The 20,158-nt window shown below is 41.8% G+C and overlaps 1 protein-coding gene across 1 annotated transcript; it reads right to left on the bottom strand.

Moving 5' to 3' along the window:
- Window positions 1-14,440: 14,440 nt before the first annotated feature.
- Window positions 14,441-15,979, bottom strand: LOC144992525 (uncharacterized). Its single transcript, XM_078949223.1, has 4 exons — window positions 15,824-15,979; window positions 15,658-15,723; window positions 15,504-15,572; window positions 14,441-15,375 (listed from the first exon to the last, which is right to left on the bottom strand). Exons 1-4 carry the CDS (start codon window positions 15,876-15,878, stop codon window positions 14,462-14,464), a joined length of 1,104 nt encoding a protein of 367 aa, XP_078805349.1. The 5' UTR covers window positions 15,879-15,979; the 3' UTR covers window positions 14,441-14,461.
- Window positions 15,980-20,158: the final 4,179 nt, after the last annotated feature.

The following is a 20,158-nucleotide window of genomic DNA, read 5'->3' as shown; positions in this document are numbered from 1 at the left end:
ATCAACGTAAAATTTACTTTAAAAGAAAAGAAAAATATTTGAAAATTGATTTAAAAATAAAGGAAGGAAAAGAAAGAAAAGTGCAGATAGGACCTTTCAGTCATATACACGGCTAAACAGAAATGTTTTAAGTCTAGATTTGAACATGAACACAGAAGAGGCCTGTCTTACGACTTCAGGGAGGCTGTTTCAGATTTTAGCTGCAGAATATTAAAAAGCTGATTTCCCTTGTTTAGTTCTGACTCTGGGAATCAACAGGAGGCCGGTCCCTGAGGTCCTCAGAGTACGAGATGGTTCATATGGCACTAACATGTCAGAGATGTACTTTGGTGTGCGGCCATGGAGAGACTTGTCTTAGGACAGGCGTCACAGGAAACTGATTCTAATAGGGGAAACTAGGTGGTGGGCTAAGGACCAGGCTCTCCGTAAAATCTTTGGGTGTTTTGGTGAACCACAAGATGATGGACTGTATGTGGACTTGCTGTTGACCCTGAACGGAGTTATGGCAGATGGGGGAATGAAGCCAACGGAGAGGACAAAAGCAAGGGGCTTCATTGAAACTCTTCTAAAATTTGTTCTAATTGCTTAAATCTTTCTACATATTTTTCAACACACCCAACCCCTCTCTAAATACTTCCAGACCCAAGGAATGCTCCTTTTGTGTTGAGGGGACTGAGCAGAACCTTAAACAATGTGTCAGAGATTTTGAGGGAGTGAAAAGACCAGCTGAAGTATTTGTTAATAGGGTGTGACGGTGTGGCACCGTCAGCTGGTGGTGGGGGCCCACAACGTTTATTTGTTTTATGTAAATATGTCTTACTTAACTTGACAGTATAAGACTGTTTCCTGTGGACTAATGAAGGGCAACGCCCAGAAGGAGGGGCTTATGGGTTAAAAGGAAGTGTCACAGGAAGTGAAAATAGAGAGAGGGACGGAGATGTCATGACCTGTTGTGCCCTGCTTGGAGCAATTGTGGTGTTCATTGTTCTTGAATAAAAGAAAGAAGGCTCTCACCTTGGCTCCTCTGCCTCCTTTCCCAGAGGGACCCACGACATAGGGCCAATGCAAAGTTTCAAGAAGTGGAAAGTTGTGAGCTTATGGTACAGGCTGTGCTTCCAGAGAGAAGAGTGACAAAAAAGAAAATGATGCCAGGAGAGCTTTTAGAAGATGCCCCAGAAGCTTCACCCAAGGCTGATTTTGAGGATGTCCACAATGTCATTGTGGACACTGTGACAAGTAGCATACATTTGAGGTTTACAGCCAATGCCAAACTTGTCTCAGATTTTGCTTGCCTTGATCCTAAAAACTTTACAGAGATAAGGCTTAATGGACTCGCTAGCTCAGCACTTAAAAAAAATAAGTAAAAGTCTGCTTAGGTTTAATGAGAGAGCCACAGTGCTGCCCAGTCTAGCATCCCAGTGGGATAGGCTCAGAAAGTCCCCTCTGGAGGATTTCACTGTCAGGACATACTGAGATGGGACATGAAGGCTACGAGGGCCAAGGTGAACCAGACATGGAACTTGAGTGTAAGGATTCGGTGGCTTTGTTCTTGGTCATGTTTTTGGTTTTCTTTTTGTCACTCACTCCAGTTTCAGGTTCATGATCCACAGCTGTCTTCAGTTCAGTTAATTGCCCTCAGCCTATTTAAGTGTCTTGGTTTCTGTTCATCCTTGTCAGGTCATCTGCTCTGTTGTGTCACAGTTTTGTTTCTCCCCATAGTTTTGTCATCTTTCAGTTTGTTAATTAAATGTTTTATGTCCTGTCACCAATCCTGGTCTCCTGCATTTTGGGTCCTCCACCACGAGTTCCTGACATTGAGAGCAGGACCAGTTGTTGGGCTGGCATACAAATTTTTTTTTGAGTCTTTCTCTGTCCCAAGTTGCATGTGAGAGAAGCTTCTCTGCTCTAAGCTTAATTAAAAACATGCTACATAGCACACTTAGTCAAGAACATTTGAAGGCATTTATGCTCATGCGAACAGAAAAAGAAATTCTTGTTTCCATTGACTATGACAAAATAATAAATAAGGTTGCAGAAACTAGTGCACTTCTTAGGAAGTTATTTCGTATGCATGTTTTTTTTCTTTTTTGTAAAAAAAATGGAAAAAAAGAAGTTTAATTGAACCTTTGTTTACATAATCATACTGTGAAATATTTCTGTTCAACCACAACTTTTTTGTTATTATTTGTTTGTTATTTGTTATTCATGATTATTTTCATTACTGCAACAATATATTTATATTAAGTGCTAAATTCTTGCCTAATTTTTCATGTGGCTAAAAATGGGCCGGTCTTGGCCATTAAACTCTCGGACCGAAAAGTTGTTCCACTCCGCCACTGATCTCCACTGAAACAGAGAGGTTTTTAACCCTTGTGCTATCTTAGATGACCCCTCCCTTCCATTGACGTGTTCTCCCTACCATGACAAAGGTGGATAAAGGTGGAAAGATTTCATGTAATCCATGGACACCAGTGAAGATCACAAATCATTGAAGAAAAAAGGTTCAGAGCACTGTCTAGTGGGTCTAGGTGACCCAACTCCCAATGTTAAAGTGCCTAGGATAGTACAGGGTTTACAACTGAAGGCTGCTAGAAGTTTGAAGCTGGGGAAAGTATGGTGCACTGGGGTTCTGTCCTCTATTCTCATCTACTTCTTCTCTCCTTCTCTCCTCTATTTTTGATCATTTATTTGTCATTTAGTTCTCCATGCCTCTGTTTTGGTGCAGTGTGATTCATGTGTTGTCCGTCTTTCCAGATTGATTCCAGACTCCAGTTGGCTCGTCCGTTCCTCTGTTTGTGACCGTGGATCCTGCCTCTAGCTCGTCTCGCACCCCCAGCCGTCCCCCAACGGCATCTGGATGAAACCCATCTGCTACACTTTTCAAACATGGTGTTGTAGAGTTAGACAAGCTCATTCTTCTCTTAGAGTTCTGGTACATCGCCTGTCCGTCCTGGTGCAGTGGTTAGCGCTCTTTCCTCACACAAGAAGGCCCTTGGTTCAAGTCCTGGCTGGGGGACCTGCAGCAGAACCTCAATAGGGGACCTCTCTGTGTGGAGTTAGCATTTTCTCCCCTTGCATGTGCAGGTTTTCTCCGGGGACTCTGGTGTAGGTACAAAAACGGTTTGGGGCCCTGACACTAATGATAACGTCACACTACGGTAATCCCACTTGGATAAACTATGCAGCATTGAGATCTGCTTTACATTTTTCATTTCACGTTTCCTTTTGTAACCTAAAGTTCTTTTCCTTCATAATTTGTTTCTGACAATATTCTTTGTAATGTCTATAGAGAAATTTTGCCACAAGTCACTTCGTAAAAAGATCTGTGGCTGTTGGAATGAACGTGCTGCTCCATACAAGCGAACCGTGTCTCTGAACAGAGCAGCCGGACTTGTAGCTTTGTGTTTGCGGGCAAGGGAGGGTGCTTTGTTACAGTGTGCGATCCGGAGAAGGTTTCGGAACACAGTCCATTCGGCTGCTCTGCGTGAGCGTGTCTCCCATGATGTTTGTATCTCCAGACAGAGGACGGGCCTTGGGACGAGCGGAGGCGGCTTTAGAATGAACAGTCCTGAGAAACCGTGCGAAAAATCTGATTTGTGTTTCCATTCGGGTCCTGACAAAATAAAGGCTGATGTTATTCCAGTTTAAGTTCATCCGCGGCTAAATGCTGTTAGCACGGATTAACATAATCCAAACCCTTTTTCCGGGTCCGGGAGCTTTGTATGTTCACAATGGAACTCATAACTTTTTCTTCTATGGTTGTACTGTAATTTGTCCGGACTAATCACTATCTGACACGTCATCGGACCAACGTACAGCCAGTCAAATAGTGTGACGTCATCATTAGTCGCAGGCCCCCAAACCCTTATTGCAGACCGAACAGTTTTGTTACCTACACGGCTTCCTCCCACAGTCCAAAAACATGCTTCATAGGTTACTCTAAATTGTCCATAAGTGTGTATGTGAGAGTGCGTGGGTGTGATTGTGACCCTGCGACAGTGGCAACCTGCCCAGGATGTCTGCTGCCTTCGCCTGCAAGTGAACGGGATAGGCCATGACCCCAGAAGTGACAGAAAGGATTAGAAGATGCATGAATGATCTGGTTTATTAGGAGTTTTTCCTCACCGCAAAGGAGGATCTAACGGGAGGGATGCCCAGTTTAGCTTAATCTGTTTAGTCAGTCTAGCCATTACCTATTGAATTCTATCACTTCATGTTCTTTATGATTGATTTGATTATTATTTAATTACCGGTATGAAGCCATTCTTGTAATATTTGGCTACATAAATAACATTGAATTTAATGGAACTAAAGCATTATTTAAACATGGTCCAGAAGCAGAATCATGTCCTGTGAGCCAAAGATGATTTGAAAAGCGGCAGTGTTCTGTGGTCAGTTTAAATGTGACATTTATCATGAATGGTCTGTCCTCAGGCTTTGTGTTATTGGCAATTAGTTGCAAAGCGTTTATCTTAGATGGACTGAAAGAACACAAATGCGTACTATAGGGACAGCTTCTACGCTTTTGAATTAAATCCATATTTATTAGAAATAAGTGGAAATTATTTTGAGCAGCGCTCATCTAGATGTTTCAGGAAAGCTCTTGTGAATTTCAGCAGGAGATTTGAAAACCACAGACTGCAGCTATTACTACAGCATGAATTCATCTTAAGAGAGTGTGGATGTTGAGTTGTCCTGCCCACACCCCAGATTTTTTTTACTTTTAGAGGAGATTTGGCACATCATCAGAAAACACAGGCCAAAGACAACTTCAGATTCTTCTACTGCACTGAATTCTGACAGCCAGATGTCTGCTTTAAAAGATGAGAACATGTTGCAGCATCACCCTGACACCTACAGCACACATTTAAAAGAGCATTTTGAGAAGAAAAGTTAAACAAATCTCAGTTAATGTTACCTATGATTTGTTTTGAATAAAATATTGACTCGTCTCTGTGATGTTCCGCTTTGAGGCAAAAATGTTGTGATATGATTTCAACCCTTGAGCTCAGGATAACCTGGATCATCCTACACTTATGTTAGATGAAGTGTTTCGGTGATTCTGCTGACAACCTACAGTCAGTGTTTGTAGACTTCTTTGCGATCTTTCCATTTAGCACCTCCAAACCCCACAAATCACAGGCCTGATCTGAGTGCTATGACCTTACTCTGGACTGAGTTATGAGGGGCTGCTCTGATTTATGGGTAGAATCAAATAAATGTGACTGATCCAAAAAAAAGTGCACTCCCCCGGCATAAACTGAGTGAATGCTCAACATTTTTACATGATTTTGATAGCATTAACAGAAACCAGGAGTCTGAAAGTTTACATGCCTTTCTGGTTTGTGGAGCTCGCCATAAAAAGCATGACGCAGCGTGTTACACATTAGGGACGTCATGTTAAAGCAAATGTTAGATTTGGCGCCTTTGTAATATTTCACAGAAATGGGGTGTGTTGTCGCAGAGGAAACGCAGTTTACAAGTATATTTTTCAGATTTTAGTGTACTTAGGTGAAAGGTGAGGCATCCTGTGACTGTTCGGCTGCAGGATGATGGGCTGATCTGAAAAGGAGTTGTTCTTTAACACAAACTAAAAACACCAAGTCCAGGTTAGAGCAAGAAACTAAAAGTTACAATGCCACAGAGGGCCCCCTAAGGGTGGAAGAAAGTCCTGTTATTGACAATTAGGGATAGAAAAGAAACATACACTGACCAAAAATATAAATGCAACCCTTTTGTTATTGCTCCCATTTTTTATGGTATGAACTCAAAGATGTGAAACATTTTCCACACACACAAAATAACCAGTTCTCTGAAATATTGTTCACAAATCTGTGATAGTGAGTACTTCTCCTTTGCCAAGACAATCCATCCCACCTCACAGGTGTGCCATATCAAGATGCTGATTAGACAGCATGATTATTGCACAGGTGTGCCTTAGACTGGCCACAAGAAAAGGCCACTCTGAAATCTTCAGTTTTGTTTTATTGAGGGGGACTCAGACAACCAGTCAGTATCTGGTGTGACCACCATTTGCCTCATGAAGTGCGACACATCTCCTTCCCATAGAGTGCATCAGGTTGTCTATTGTGGCCTGTGGAATGTTGGTCCACTCTTCTTCAATGGTTGTGGGAAGTTGCTGGATATTGGCAGGAACTGGAACACACTGTCGTATACGCCGATCCAGAGCATCCCAAACATGCTCAATGGGTGACATGTCCGGTGAGTATGCTGGCCATGCAAGAACTGGGATGTTTTCAGCTTCCAAGAATTGTGTACAGATCCTTGCAACATGGGGCCGTGCATTATCATGCTGCAACATGAGGTGATGTTGTTGGATGTACGGCACAACAATGGGCCCCAGGATCTCGTCACAGTATCTCTGTGCATTCAAAACGCCATCCATGAAATGCACCTGTGTTCTTCGCCCATAACATATGCCTGCCCATACCATAACCCCACCACCACCATGGGCTACTCGATCCACAACATTGACATCAGAAAACCGCTCACCCCCACGACGCCACACACGCTGTCTGCCATCTGCCCACTCAAGTCGGTACGACGTCGAACTGGAGTGAGGTCGAGACCTCGATGAGGACGACGAACATGCAGATGAGCTTCCCTGAGATGGTTTCTGACAGTTTGTGCAGAAATTCTGTGGTTATGCAAACCGATTGTTTCAGCAGCTGTCCGAGTGGCTGGTCTCAGACGATCTTGGAGGTGGACATGCTGGATGTGGAGGTCTTGGGCTGGTGTGGTTACACGTGGTCTGCGGTTGTGAGGCCGGTTAGATGTGCTGCCAAATTCTCGGAAATGCTTTGGAGACGGCTCATGGTGGAGAAATGGACATTCAATTCCCTAGCAACAGCTCTGGTGGACATTCCTGCTATCAGCATGCCAATTGCACGCTCCCTCAAAACTTGGGACATCTGTGGGGTTGTGCTGTGTGATACAACTCAAGATTTCAGAGTGGCCTTTTCTTGTGGCCAGTCCAAGACACACCTGTGCAATAATCATGCTGTCTAATCAGCATCTTGATATGGCACACCTGTGAGGTGGGATGGATTGTCTTGGCAAAGGAGAAGTACTCATTATCACAGATTTAGACAGATTTATGAACAATATTTCAGAGAACTGGTTATTTTGTGGATGTGGAAAATGTTTCACATCTTTGAGTTCATACCATAAAAAATGGGAGCAATAACAAAGGGGTTGTGTTTATATTTTTGGTCAGTGTATTTAGGCTCCTTCATCCACATGGAGGCAGAGTTAGATCACAGACAGAAATGTGTGGAGTTTTTTTCTTTTCAAAGTTGAGATTGGAGTTCTTCTTGCATACCTTTGCTTTGCAAACACACAATTTCAGTTGTCTCTTTGGTGTGTTTTTTTTTTCTGCTTAAATATTAAAAAACTGTTGTATTTGATATTTTCAAACCCTGTAAATATTCCTTCATAAGCCTTCAAAAAGAAAATGGGATTTTTTTTAAACCATGAATAAATAGTCCTTGTTACACAGAACTCACCGAAAACAAAGAAGGTTAAGAAATACGAGAAACACAAGAGCTCAAATTGGGCCAGTCCTGTTAACGTTTTTAATTGCACAATTTTTAATTAGGTAAAAAGAAAATTGTACTTTCAGCAACATTTTTTGACACTGAATCCTCAAATTGAAAGGTACAAAAACACGGTCTTCCTATGGCCTTATGTCATTTCGTTTTTCTTCTACAAATGATTGGAACTTCTATCAAAACATACTGCATTTGGAAACTCTGATTCCACTCTCCGCTTCTAAACGCAGAGGAAAGGACATTTTTAAAGAGTTGTGTAAATGTTTTCTTAATCAGTAAATTAATATGTCTAAAACATGTTTTTTTTTTTCTTCCCTCTCCTTTAAGTGTTTTTAGCATTTTCAGGGCAACATTGTAAATAAGAAATTGTTTTAAATATTTTGCCTGGTGAAACAAAGATTTCTGAAACAAAGCAACAGTCCCAGTAAAGGAAACCTAAGTTGTTATGTCAGGATTGTCTTAGTGTCCAATTTTGTTGTACTTTTTCGTTCAGAAAACATCAATTTCTTTCATTAATATGATGATGTAGGTCTCTTCTTTGGAAAAAATGTCTTGATGAGAAATAATTTCCTAGTGAAGCCTAAAATCTATTGGAAAAATATAACATTTACAGGTTGCTTTCCATGCTTAGCAGTGTGTTTTATGAGGAAGACTGGCCCAAAGCAGAACATGTTCTGTACAAAAAATATGAAGTGGACAGCAGATTTTAGACACAAATAATAAACATTTCATCACTAAAAAGCTCAAAGACTGAAAATACACACAAGGCTGTTTGTTATTAAGGAGGAGCTCTTTGATTCAATATATTGCTGTGACTCAGTTGCATTTGTCAGTTAGAGTAGTTGTTGGGTTTTAAGGTTCTACTGCAAAGTAAAATTATCATCAGCATGGCTTCTTCCCACAGCAGGAGCAGGACTGTCAAAAACAAACTTTTTGACTTTTTTCATTGGAATTGTTCCAATTCCCATCTAGTAAGCCTTGTGCTATCCTTGGCACTTTAACGTTGGGAGTTGGGTCATCTAGACCCACTAGACAGTGCTCTGAACCTTTTTTCTTCAATGATTTGTGATCTTCACTGGTGTCCATGGATTACATGAAATCTTTCCACCTTTATCCACCTTTGTCATGGTGGATAAAGTGGGGTGTAAAAATTGAAACCATGCCACTCGCTCGTACAAACTCGCATGCGCAGACAGGCCTCTCTTCCCATCCCCAGTCCACGTCAAGTAAGCAGAAAACTGCGTAATAAACTCATGGTGTTCGCAGACGCCGGAGAGTTGCACGTCGCTGAAACCAAGCCTCTAGAGGTTTGCTACGAAGGTAGCATGCCTCTATTTGGGGAGACCTTGCAGTAAAAAAAAAAGGAAAAAAAAAAGACATATACAGATCACAGCCAGCTGTCTGGCATGAGTATTTATGAGTTCAAGACGCTATTTTAGGTTTCACATAACATCATTTAAAATGTGTCGTGACAGGGCAGAGATCCTGTTGTCATTAACGTCCCATGGATAATATTTTTAGGAACTAGAAAAGGCGTAAGGCGCTCAAAACCACTGGAAGCACAACATGTCCCAACAAGACTGATCATGGGCGAACATGTCTTAACACGTCCAAACATGTCTGACTCTGCCCGGAAAATCAGACACGTAAGAACATGTGTACCCATTTTTTCCCTACTGGACTACTTTAGCAGCCAGACCTGGGGCCTCATTTATAAACGTTGCGTACGCACAAAAGAAGGCGTACGCCACTCTCTACGCAATAGTTGAGATTTATAAAAAGCAAACTTGACGGGAAAATGTGCGGTCCTTCACGCAAGCTCTGACCCAGGCGTACGCACAAAAACGGGTGAAATGAGAAACGGCGACACCGTCGGCAGATGGAAGAAACACGTAAAAGTGAAAATGACAATACTGCCTCTCAGAAAATACAAGAAGACTTCACAAAGCAAGTCTTACAATTAACAGCCTACACCAACACCCGTTGGACCGATCAGCAGTGAAACAAACAAAAAGAAAATCAAACGAAAATTACAACAGAAATTCAAATGAACACATATTTGCAAAAAGAAAAGTGAAATATTTTCTGCAATATTGGCATGTTGTGCAATTCATCCTCATAAATAATATATTTAACAGAACGAAATAATGTACAAAACTGACATTCCCGTCAATGTGTCCGTCTGGCGGAGCAGATATAGGTGCAATTAGACAGACAGACGGATAGATAGAGAGAGATGCATTAATTGTCCACTGGGGAAAGTTGTTTTCATAGTAAAACATTTCTTCATAAGCTACAGAATTATGGTATTCATGCATATGCCTTTAGTTTGTTTTATTTTTGATAAAACAATGTATGGCGTATGTCTCGACCATTCAGAAAGCAAAAAGAAATTACATTTGCGCTGATCAATTTCCCATTTCCACGTGGATTATTACCGACATCTGTAGCTTGTCAGATGCAATTAAATGGAGGGAAATAAAATGCCCCATCACAATGCGTAATGACGCACAATGGCTGATCTTGCGCTCTTAGAAGATGTGGCAAATGGAAGAATTCGGAGTGAACGGATCTTTAGACAGCAAGGAGACTTGTTGGCAAACGAGGACGAGTGGCTTATGAGCCGGTTCCGACTTCCTCGAGCCGTACTGTTGGCGCTTTTGGGGGGGTGTCACTGGCGCGTCGGTGTCCTCCTGCGCCTCAGTCACCACTCCACTTAAAAGGGATTCCCCAATTATTGCCGCCAGTCTCTCATCAGGAGGGGTCAGCTCCACACGGGTGTGTGTGTGTGGGGGGGGGTCAGCGCTAGACGTTTTTATGCCTTGACTTTGATGTCCGACCATTTCTTTTTTATTTCGGCCACGGTCCGAGGTTGTGAGGCTGCAGCATTTACGGCGTCTGCCACCGTCTGCCACTCACGTGCCTTTTTGGCATTAGTAATGCCACACTGTGCCCTCCAAACAACATTATTCTCCTCTTTTCCACCTCGCCAACGAAAACTTCTACTTCACATTGAGTGAAGTTACGTTTTTTTGATTTTCTCTCCGTGTTTGGCATGGTTTCGCAATCAATGAATATTCATTTGTGGGCGTTTCACGGACTATTTATGGGCAACTATAGGCATGTCATGAGGCCGCAAAAGCTGCGCTGCATTTAGAATTGGTTGTGATTTATTAAGAGAAAGATGCGTAGGATGTGCGTGCGCACGGTTTTATAACTCCGAATATTTCTGTGCGTACGCACGTCCTATGTTTCATCCGTACGCCACTTCTGACGCAAATCCTACGCAAAGTTTTATAAATGAGGCCCCTGGTCATTTTTCCCAAAAAAAGATAGTTCAGACTCATCATAAAATCAGTACAGTATTGAATATTTCTTCAGCGGAATGGCCTTGTGGCAACACTGGTTACCATAAATGTAGTAGTTACTTGTTAAAAAAATGGATGTAAAGCATAATAATAGTACAAATATGTTGAAAATTTAAGATTTTGTTTGCATTACAACAGCAGTGTCATAAAGTCATAAACAGAAGAATTTAATGCTGATGTTTAAGAAGATGAAGTTTAAATAGTTTGACAGGATGATGACTTAAGAATACACCTGCAAAATTCAAGTCAGGTTTTGTCTTTTACGTAAGGTCAAAAAGCAAAAGACACTGGTAATGATGGATCTGCTTAACACGTTAGGGTTCGATTCCCTGTGGTGTCCTGCTGAATATTCTGACTATTTTACATAAATGATGAACATTTTTGATTCAACAATTTTAATGATGGTCAGCAGGAGTTGGGTCATCTAGACCGACAGTGCGCTGAACAATTTTTCTTCAAAGATTTGTGATCTTCACTGGTTTTCATGGATGACATGAAATCCTTTCCACCTTTGTCATGGTAGGGACGTCAATGGTGACGTCAATGGTGATGCTATCCCATGACCCCATGGGATAGCACAAGGGTTACACAATAATACAGAACAAATCTATTTATTACAACACAATATTTTGTCACTGAATTAAAAAAAAAAAGGTTGATTTGATTTCCCAAAATGTCCAAGAATTGGGCTTAAGTCTTCATATAAATGAATCAATTTAAAGAAAATGTGTCCAAATATTTGTGCAAAATATTTAGATGAAAGTGCAAGAAATAGAACATGAAGAATAAGACCTTTGAGTAAAGACGGTGTCGCACAGCCACTGCGGCCTTTTTGCGCATTTTCCACATATGAAATTTCGTTCTCTCGTCATACATGCGTGATTTCTTGCGTTCGTCATTCACCGATGTCCGCAGATGTCCTACACAGTTGTGCGTGATTTTTGCGAGATGGATACGCATATTTGTTCCGTTCCACGTATGTCTAACAGACTTTCCACGCATGAACCACCGATGTATAACTTTTTATCGTGTATGCGGCACACATATCACATTCAAATTATGTAACTGACACACAAATTTTGGGCCAAATTTGGCTTGTACCAAACACTGGGAATTGACTGTGGGCGTCCACAGCTTAAGGACAACAGAAAAGTTTTCTAGTACTGTGATTATCAGAGTAGAAGTCCAGTGTTTTTGGATAGTTTAGCCTGGGGTGCGACTTATAATCAGGTGCCACTTATGTGTGATTATTTTCCTCTATTATGTATCTTTGGCAGTTGTGACTTATACTGTAGAGTGACTTATAATCCAAAAAATACTGTAGTCGTGGAGCTGAAAAGCTGAAAAGCTTGTAGTTGCTCCCTGCTCTGCTCCATTCTGATTCATGCCCTTTTAGATGACTGGATCCAAGTACGTCCTTGTGAGTTGGCATGTGCCTCAAAATTGTACGGCTGGATCCCTCCAATATTGCTCACGATTTTTGTTGCACCAGTAATGTTAACTTGGGGTTGTGAGAGGCTGTAAACTAGCAGGAGAGTGTAAATAAGTGGGTGACAGGAGGGGTGGCTGGCTTACTTCCACAACTAAATTTCTATTAAACATCTGCCGCTCTGCAGAAACTATGTCCTAGAAAGCAACACCGTTTTTTGATTTGGTAAAATTCAACATAATCATAAATGAAGACCACTGGGAATGCTTTTGCAATAGAAAAGATGATCAAAACAGGACTTGAAGTCATTCAATAAGTCAGAGTATAAAGTCAGTCCCCAGTTGGAGACTAGAGTTTGTCTACTAAAAACTTAGTCCCTCGGGACCTTTCTGAACAGAGCAGATCTAGAAAAAATGAGATCAATCTGAGCCTCTTGACGTAGCAGCTGTTTGAAGATGGTTCTTCAGATTCAGTCTCTTTAATCTCCTGTGCTATGGCAGGCTGTCCATATAGTGTGTGGAGCTATGGGGCCTGATTTGTTGTTGAAGCTTCCTTGTTGCATCATTAAACATCTCCCACTGCACTTCCATCCATTGATTAAAGTCCCAATCTGATCATCTTTTGATCTAAAGTGTTCCCACAGTGGTCTTTTAATGATAATTATGCTGTTTTTAATCAAATCAAAAAACCTGTCATTCTCTAGTTCAGGGGTGTCAAACTCATTTTCACTGAGGGCCACATCAGCATAGCGGCTGCCCTCAAAGAGCCAGATATAATAATAACAATAATAATTATAATAATAATAATAATAATAAACTTTATTTGTATAGCACCTTTTAAGATAACAATCACAAAGTACTTCACAGTACAACAGGGTAAAACACAATAAAACACATAATACAGAAAACTTAAGAAAAACACAATTTTAACCATTGTTCTATCCTAGGCACTTTACCATTGGGAGTTGGGTCATCTAGACCCACTAGACAGTGCTCTGAACCTTTTTTCTTCAATGATTTGTGATCTTCACTGGTGTCCATGGATTACATGAAATCTTTCCACCTTTATCCACCTTTGTCATGGTAGGGAGAACACGTCAATGCAAGGGTGGGGTCATCTAAGATAGCACAAGGGATAAATAGATAAAGTTTTAGCTGCTTTTTAAAAGAAAACACTGAGTCTGAGATAACTTTTACATGTAACTAAATGTAATGAAAAATAAATGTAACTACTACTTTACTATAACTTTTTAAAGTGACAATTACTGTTAAATAGAAAACATGTTTGTTACTCCAGCATGAATCCTTTTAAATTTGTCAGGTTATATGGACAGTGCTTAAGTACTAATTTTTTAGTTGCCCAAACCAATATTTCAAGTCCAATTCCCCCTAGAAATGAATACACAGTTTTTATTTTTTATTGTAAGAAATTAAAACTTTTATGCTTTCGCCCATGGTCCTTGAGTTTTAAACATGTGTTCTAGTTAATGGTTTCTACAGAGCTGCAGGAGTTTATTCACCTCTGAATATTGGGTGGGACCGTTTACATTTACAGTAAATGGTGGAACCCTTTTACAGACATCCAACTATTTATGCTCTCTACCACTAGAAAGACCATTTTTATGCTTTTGCCACACTTTAGAACAAGGTTTATAATTGGCTACTTTTGTTTTAATCTTTGAAACCTTAGGTATCCACATTTAGAAGACAACTTGTCGGTGTTATTCTAAACTGAATGCTTTGTATACAAACATTTATGCTTTAAATCAGAAAAGTTTTAGGCACCCATTTTTAATTGAGTCTTACTTTAGAGAATGTTACAGTTAGTGTAACACTTCTCATCCCTTTTGTTTCCCATATATGTGAACCTGTGGATAATGGGGCATGAAAAACTGCTTATGCATTACCAAGCAGTCCTTCAAGGTCTTGCTCATGCTCCTCAAAGTCTTGCATCAAATCTCAGAATCTATCCTGAAACTATTGCAAATATTTTAGTAAGACAGTCGTCTGCAGCACAGTGAGGACAACAGATTATTGGTGAGGTCCACCATAAGTATTAGAAGACAAAAAAGCTTGAAGATGTAAGAATCATATTTATTGAAGGAAGGTGAGGGACACAGTCTGGTTGCTGGCGGCGTCGGACACAGTCTGGTTGCTGGCGGCGTCGGACACAGTCTGGTTGCTGGCGGCGTCGGACACAGTCTGGTTGCTGGCGGCGTCGGACACAGTCTGGTTGCTGGCGGCGTCGGACACAGTCTGGTTGCTGGCGGCGTCGGACACAGTCTGGTTGCTGGCGGCGTCGGACACAGTCTGGTTGCTGGCGGCGTCGGACACAGTCTGGTTGCTGGCGGCGTCGGACACAGTCTGGTTGCTGGCGGCGTCGGACACAGTCTGGTTGCTGGCGGCGTCGGACACAGTCTGGTTGCTGGCGGCGTCGGACACAGTCTGGTTGCTGGCGGCGTCGGACACAGTCTGGTTGCTGGCGGCGTCGGACACAGTCTGGTTGCTGGCGGCGTCGGACACAGTCTGGTTGCTGGCGGCGTCGGACACAGTCTGGTTGCTGGCGGCGTCGGACACAGTCTGGTTGCTGGCGGCGTCGGACACAGTCTGGTTGCTGGCGGCGTCGGACACAGTCTGGTTGCTGGCGGCGTCGGACACAGTCTGGTTGCTGGCGGCGTCGGACACAGTCTGGTTGCTGGCGGCGTCGGACACAGTCTGGTTGCTGGCGGCGTCGGACACAGTCTGGTTGCTGGCGGCGTCGGACACAGTCTGGTTGCTGGCGGCGTCGGACACAGTCTGGTTGCTGGCGGCGTCGGACACAGTCTGGTTGCTGGCGGCGTCGGACACAGTCTGGTTGCTGGCGGCGTCGGACACAGTCTGGTTGCTGGCGGCGTCGGACACAGTCTGGTTGCTGGCGGCGTCGGACACAGTCTGGTTGCTGGCGGCGTCGGACACAGTCTGGTTGCTGGCCGCCGTTTGAGCTTCCACCTCATTGGTTTCCAGTTGTACTAACAGAACAAAATCATTTTTCACTTTTACAGCGTACTTTTCTTCAACGTCTGTGTTTGTTTTGCAGCTTATATCCTTTTGACAAACCATGCATTTGCCATTTAGGTTTTGTTTTACAAATTCTCACCTTTTACCAGATTTTCCAACCTGGAATCCAGTGACTGTTGAAGATCAAAGCCACCCTCTAAAGCCAAATCTTTTGGGGAGGAAATGAAGAGAAAGTAGTAAACATCCACTCAGGAATATTTTATGTATATATTTTTCCTAGCATTAATTCTCACCAGCTTTTCTTCCCATCCTTTTATGGTTTGCATTCTGGGTTTCTCTAGCAACTGGTAAGCTTAAACCTGAAGAGAATCACAGTTTATAAGAAGGTTAAATGTTTGCTTTGATGGTTTATGGTAAACTGATAGATTTCCATCTGCAGTTCAAATCCTTCCAACATACCTTTGCTGAGGAAAACAGCCAGAACACAAACGGCCACAAACGTCTCAGCTCCCATGTTTTCAGACACCGAATGAGAAGACAACAACCAAGAGGAGCTTAAAAAAGTTCCTCCTGCAGGAAACACAGCTGCTGTTCATAACAACTGATTGTCTTTCTCTTCAGATCAGCTGGACTCACATTTTGATTGACACACCTGTGATGAAACCGCAGAGTTGATGGATTACATTGTTAGTTCTTAGTTTTATTAGGTTATAGTAAAAGTTTGATAATGTCACACTAAGTCAACAAAAATAAAAAATGTGCCTCTAATCTTTGCGTAAAAAGTTCACTTTGTTAAGGACTCAAACTGTTTACTCTGAAGAAAATGAAGTCATTTGACACTAATATGGAATCTTCAATAAAATGAAGAACATCGAAGCTCCTCAGAATATGTGTTTGCAGAACGTTTGGTCTTCATTTTTATAGACATTTGATACAAATGTTTTAATCTACATTTGATATAAATGTCAGGACTCTATTTTAGAACCTTTGAGTTACAGTGATGCATCTTTAGACCAAGAGCAGAACTGTTCTGATCCGTGAGCAGAGAGTCAAAGACAAACCGTCCTGTCAATCCAAACTCCTTTGTCCTCAAAGACTAAAGATCAAACTTTTATTCTCCTAAAAGTCAAATGTTTGTTGAATGTTAGGCTACGTTCACACTGCAGGGCTTAATGCTCAAGACCGTTCACATTTCCAAGTAAATCCGAACTTTTGTGGTCTCCAGTGTGACCGTGAGACGACCCAAAACTGACCCACATGCGCAGAAGAATACTCAACGGTGAACGACGTCACTCGTTGTTTGTGGAGCCAACGTGAACAATGGATGTCAACAGTGGAGCTATTTTGCAAATCGTCTGTACCCACTGTAGTAAAATGAGGATGTGTTTGGGCCGCGCGCGCCGTACAGACAGGAGAAGAGCGTGTGCAGCGGTGGAGAATGGGGGGGGGGGGTTAGTGCGGGCGCGCATTCATGTCGTGTGTTTATGGAGGAAGGAGAACGGTAATAGAAGAAGCTTTCCCCCAGAATAAATGCTATTGATTCTTTATTAACCCGCTCTGGACAATCCTGGAGAATCTAAGGGTCAGAACAGGGAGGAGGAGGAGGATCCGCCTTGGGTCCCCCGCGCTTCTGATCACGGTCGGAAAGGGGAGAAAGAAAAAAATGTCATCGCGGGAAAGGTTCACAACACCACGCTCGGCCATTTAGCTGGAAAATTTTTCAAAAACCGCCCAGTTGCGATAAAAGCCCTGGAGTTTGGCCTGAATAGAGCTGTTACTCCAAATATTAATCCAATCGGTGACCTTGCTTCCCTTCCACTGACTGGTCTCAGCAGCATCGTCTGCAATCGTTGTTGTTTATGTTCTCGTTCCCGCCTACTTCAACGCAAAATGATGACGTTTGTTGCGTATCGATGACGTATGGTTCGGAATCAAGCCGCCTGGCCGGTCAGACGGCGGTCGCAATTGAAAAGATCGGATACGTTTCGGAATCAGGACGGCAAATCCACGGGGCCTGGGTCGCAATTGAAAAGGTCGGATCTGTGTTGTTCAGACTGTCATGAAAAGATCGGAATTGGGTTGCATAGGGGCAAAAAAATCGGAATTGGGTCGTTTCAGCCTGCAGTGTGAATGTAGCCTTAGACAACTTCCTGTCATTATAAAGTTACAATGAAGATTACAATTTAAATGTTAGCGCTCTCTAGTGGATATTTAAAGTCATTACACAGCATGGCAGATTTTTCATATTTTATGACATTAAAACAGATCCGTACTAGGAAGGTACTCAGTCTGCCTGTCCTATCTATCCATGCTCCCATTCGCCTGAATCTTTAATAAAAAGCTTTTTAACCAGGTCTGCTAGACCATGCATTTACACTGTGGGATAAAAAGGGCCTCCCATCCATTAAGGATCTCTACATCTGCAATCATTTTGCATCCTTTACCCAACTGCAAAAAAGGTTTTCTCTCCCTCGGGTCACACTTTGTTAAACAATCTATAACTCAGTTTCAACAACCTGAATTTTGCAAAGTTTTAATTAAAGCGTCGACATCTACAAATTTGATTTCAAATTTTGTCAGATAGTTTTATAGGCTACCAACTGCTCATATTAAGGTTGCATGGGCAGATGACATTGGAATAGAAATCCCTATTTATTTGTGGGTAAGCGCTTTGAAAAGGATCAAGTCTTGTTCCATAAGTGGAAGTCATGACACTCTTTAACCCTTTAATGCCCAAGATGGGTACAAAATGACCCATATTCATTTTCTATGTTATTTCTCATGTGGCTCAGTATTTACACAGTATAACTTTGAAACAAATCACATTTGATCAATTATTCATCTATATATGTTCAAAATATCTTGTTTTTTGTGCCTCTTGAGCACCAGGCATGATAACAAAGCATTGGATAACAACAATCAGAAGAAGAAACCTGGGGGGTATTCCAGAAAGCAGGTTATGCTAGCTCCCACGGTAAGCTTGAGGCTAAGGAAGTTGGTAACCTCAGCTTTCGGTTCCAGAAATGGAGGTATGTTTCAGGGTAGGTCAAGTTACCATGGCAACTCATGCTCTGAACATAACCTGGTCTGGAGCAGGTTTAGTTGAAGGTTACTTTGTTTTCAGAGAGGTGAAGCAGCATGGCGTGTCCATTTAAAGATGATTTAGTGGATGAAGTAGCTCAGATATTACTTTTTCCACCGTGAGAGGGTGATAAGACCACATATGGATGTTGGAAAGAGAAACTTTTTTACTTTTTTAGGTCACCTTAAAAATAACACGTAGTTTTCAGACAATTATTTTCCTTTCATTCAATTTAATTCAATTAAGTAGCCAGAGTTCAGGGTTAAAGTCAGGGTAGTTTAAACATGCTTCCTGGAATACCCCCCTGGCTGAAATCCTCCTGAACTTGCTTACTCTGGGTATGTTGGTTCCAAAAGACCGGATATGAGTTAGCGTAATTACCCTCGACTTGGTAACCCTGGGTTAATGCACGTGCACAGCAAGTACATAAAGACATTCTCAATGGATCGTCGATTTCCGGAGTCACCATGGAAACGCCTGGAGAAAAAAAGAGAGCGCTATACTTCAGTGAGACGGAGTCTGAGATTTAAATGACGACGTTTGAAGATTATACGTCCATCAATAAAGTAATACGGCTGCATCATCAGCAAAAGAAAGAGTTTCTGCTTGGAGAAAAAGAACAGACTAAGTAAACGCAAGAACGCAAGATCTTATTTCACTGTGATGCATATAACGTATCCAATTTAAATTAATTTAATTGGTAACAAGTAACTGAGTTAAATGTATTCAACCTAATTTCTTACATCTATCTAACTCAATATTTCTTTTTACAACTAAAATGTACGGAGCCCGTGTCCTGACATTAAGATATAAAAATATATCTTGTTCCCACAGATTAATATCTTGTTCCCACAGGTTATTATGTTGTTCGCACGAAATACTATTCCGTTCCCACATGATACTATTCCGTTCCCACAAGATACTATTGCGTTCCCTCAAAATACTATTCTGTTCCCTCGAAATGATTAACTCGTGCGAACGCAATAATTATGTCGTTCGAACGCAATAATTAATCCGTTCGAACGCAGTAATTATTCACGTCATAAGTCATTCACGCGGATATGCTCTCTGTACGCCGGCAAAACTAAGCCGCTTTCAGCGGTGACTTCCGTGTCTCTGTGACCCATATTCGTTCAAAAAAGGAACATGAAAAACAAAAATGATCACTTTATTACTGTCTCAATGAATATAAGAAAAATATCAAAAGATTTATGATAACTAGGCTGCTTTGTCATACGATAGCTCCTGCTAGGCTACCACTAGCTCCGCCGCAGAGCTCTCTGATGTATGCCGGCATTTGGGCAACTGGCTGGTCGGTTGACAGACAGCTGATATTGTAGTTTAGGGTCGAATAGGAATAATAATATTCAGGACTTGTCTTTTATTAACTTTAGCAGTCAGTAGCTTTACATTCGAAGGCTATAAGGACACATGCTAACTGACTAGCCGATCATTGATCCTGTTATTCATTTACGTCATAGATTTACAGCAGATACCTTCACATTTCTGGCCGCAAAGCATTCAGGGAAACTTGACGTACTGCTATTGTTGTTATGCTACAAGCTAAAGGTAAGTGCTTTAGGCGAAGCAGCCAGCTTAATATGATATTTTTCAGATTTTCATCGAGACAATAACTGATCGACCATTCTTGCTTTTATTTTTACCCCTATTGAATGCTCACAGTGACACGGAAGTAGCGGCAGGAAGCGGCT

Source organism: Oryzias latipes, chromosome 6 (assembly GCF_053564925.1).
Source record: "Oryzias latipes strain Hd-rR chromosome 6, Olatipes_Hd-rR_3.1".
NCBI classification, from domain to species: domain Eukaryota; kingdom Metazoa; phylum Chordata; class Actinopteri; order Beloniformes; family Adrianichthyidae; genus Oryzias; species Oryzias latipes.
This window is presented reverse-complemented; position numbering and strand designations above follow the sequence as displayed.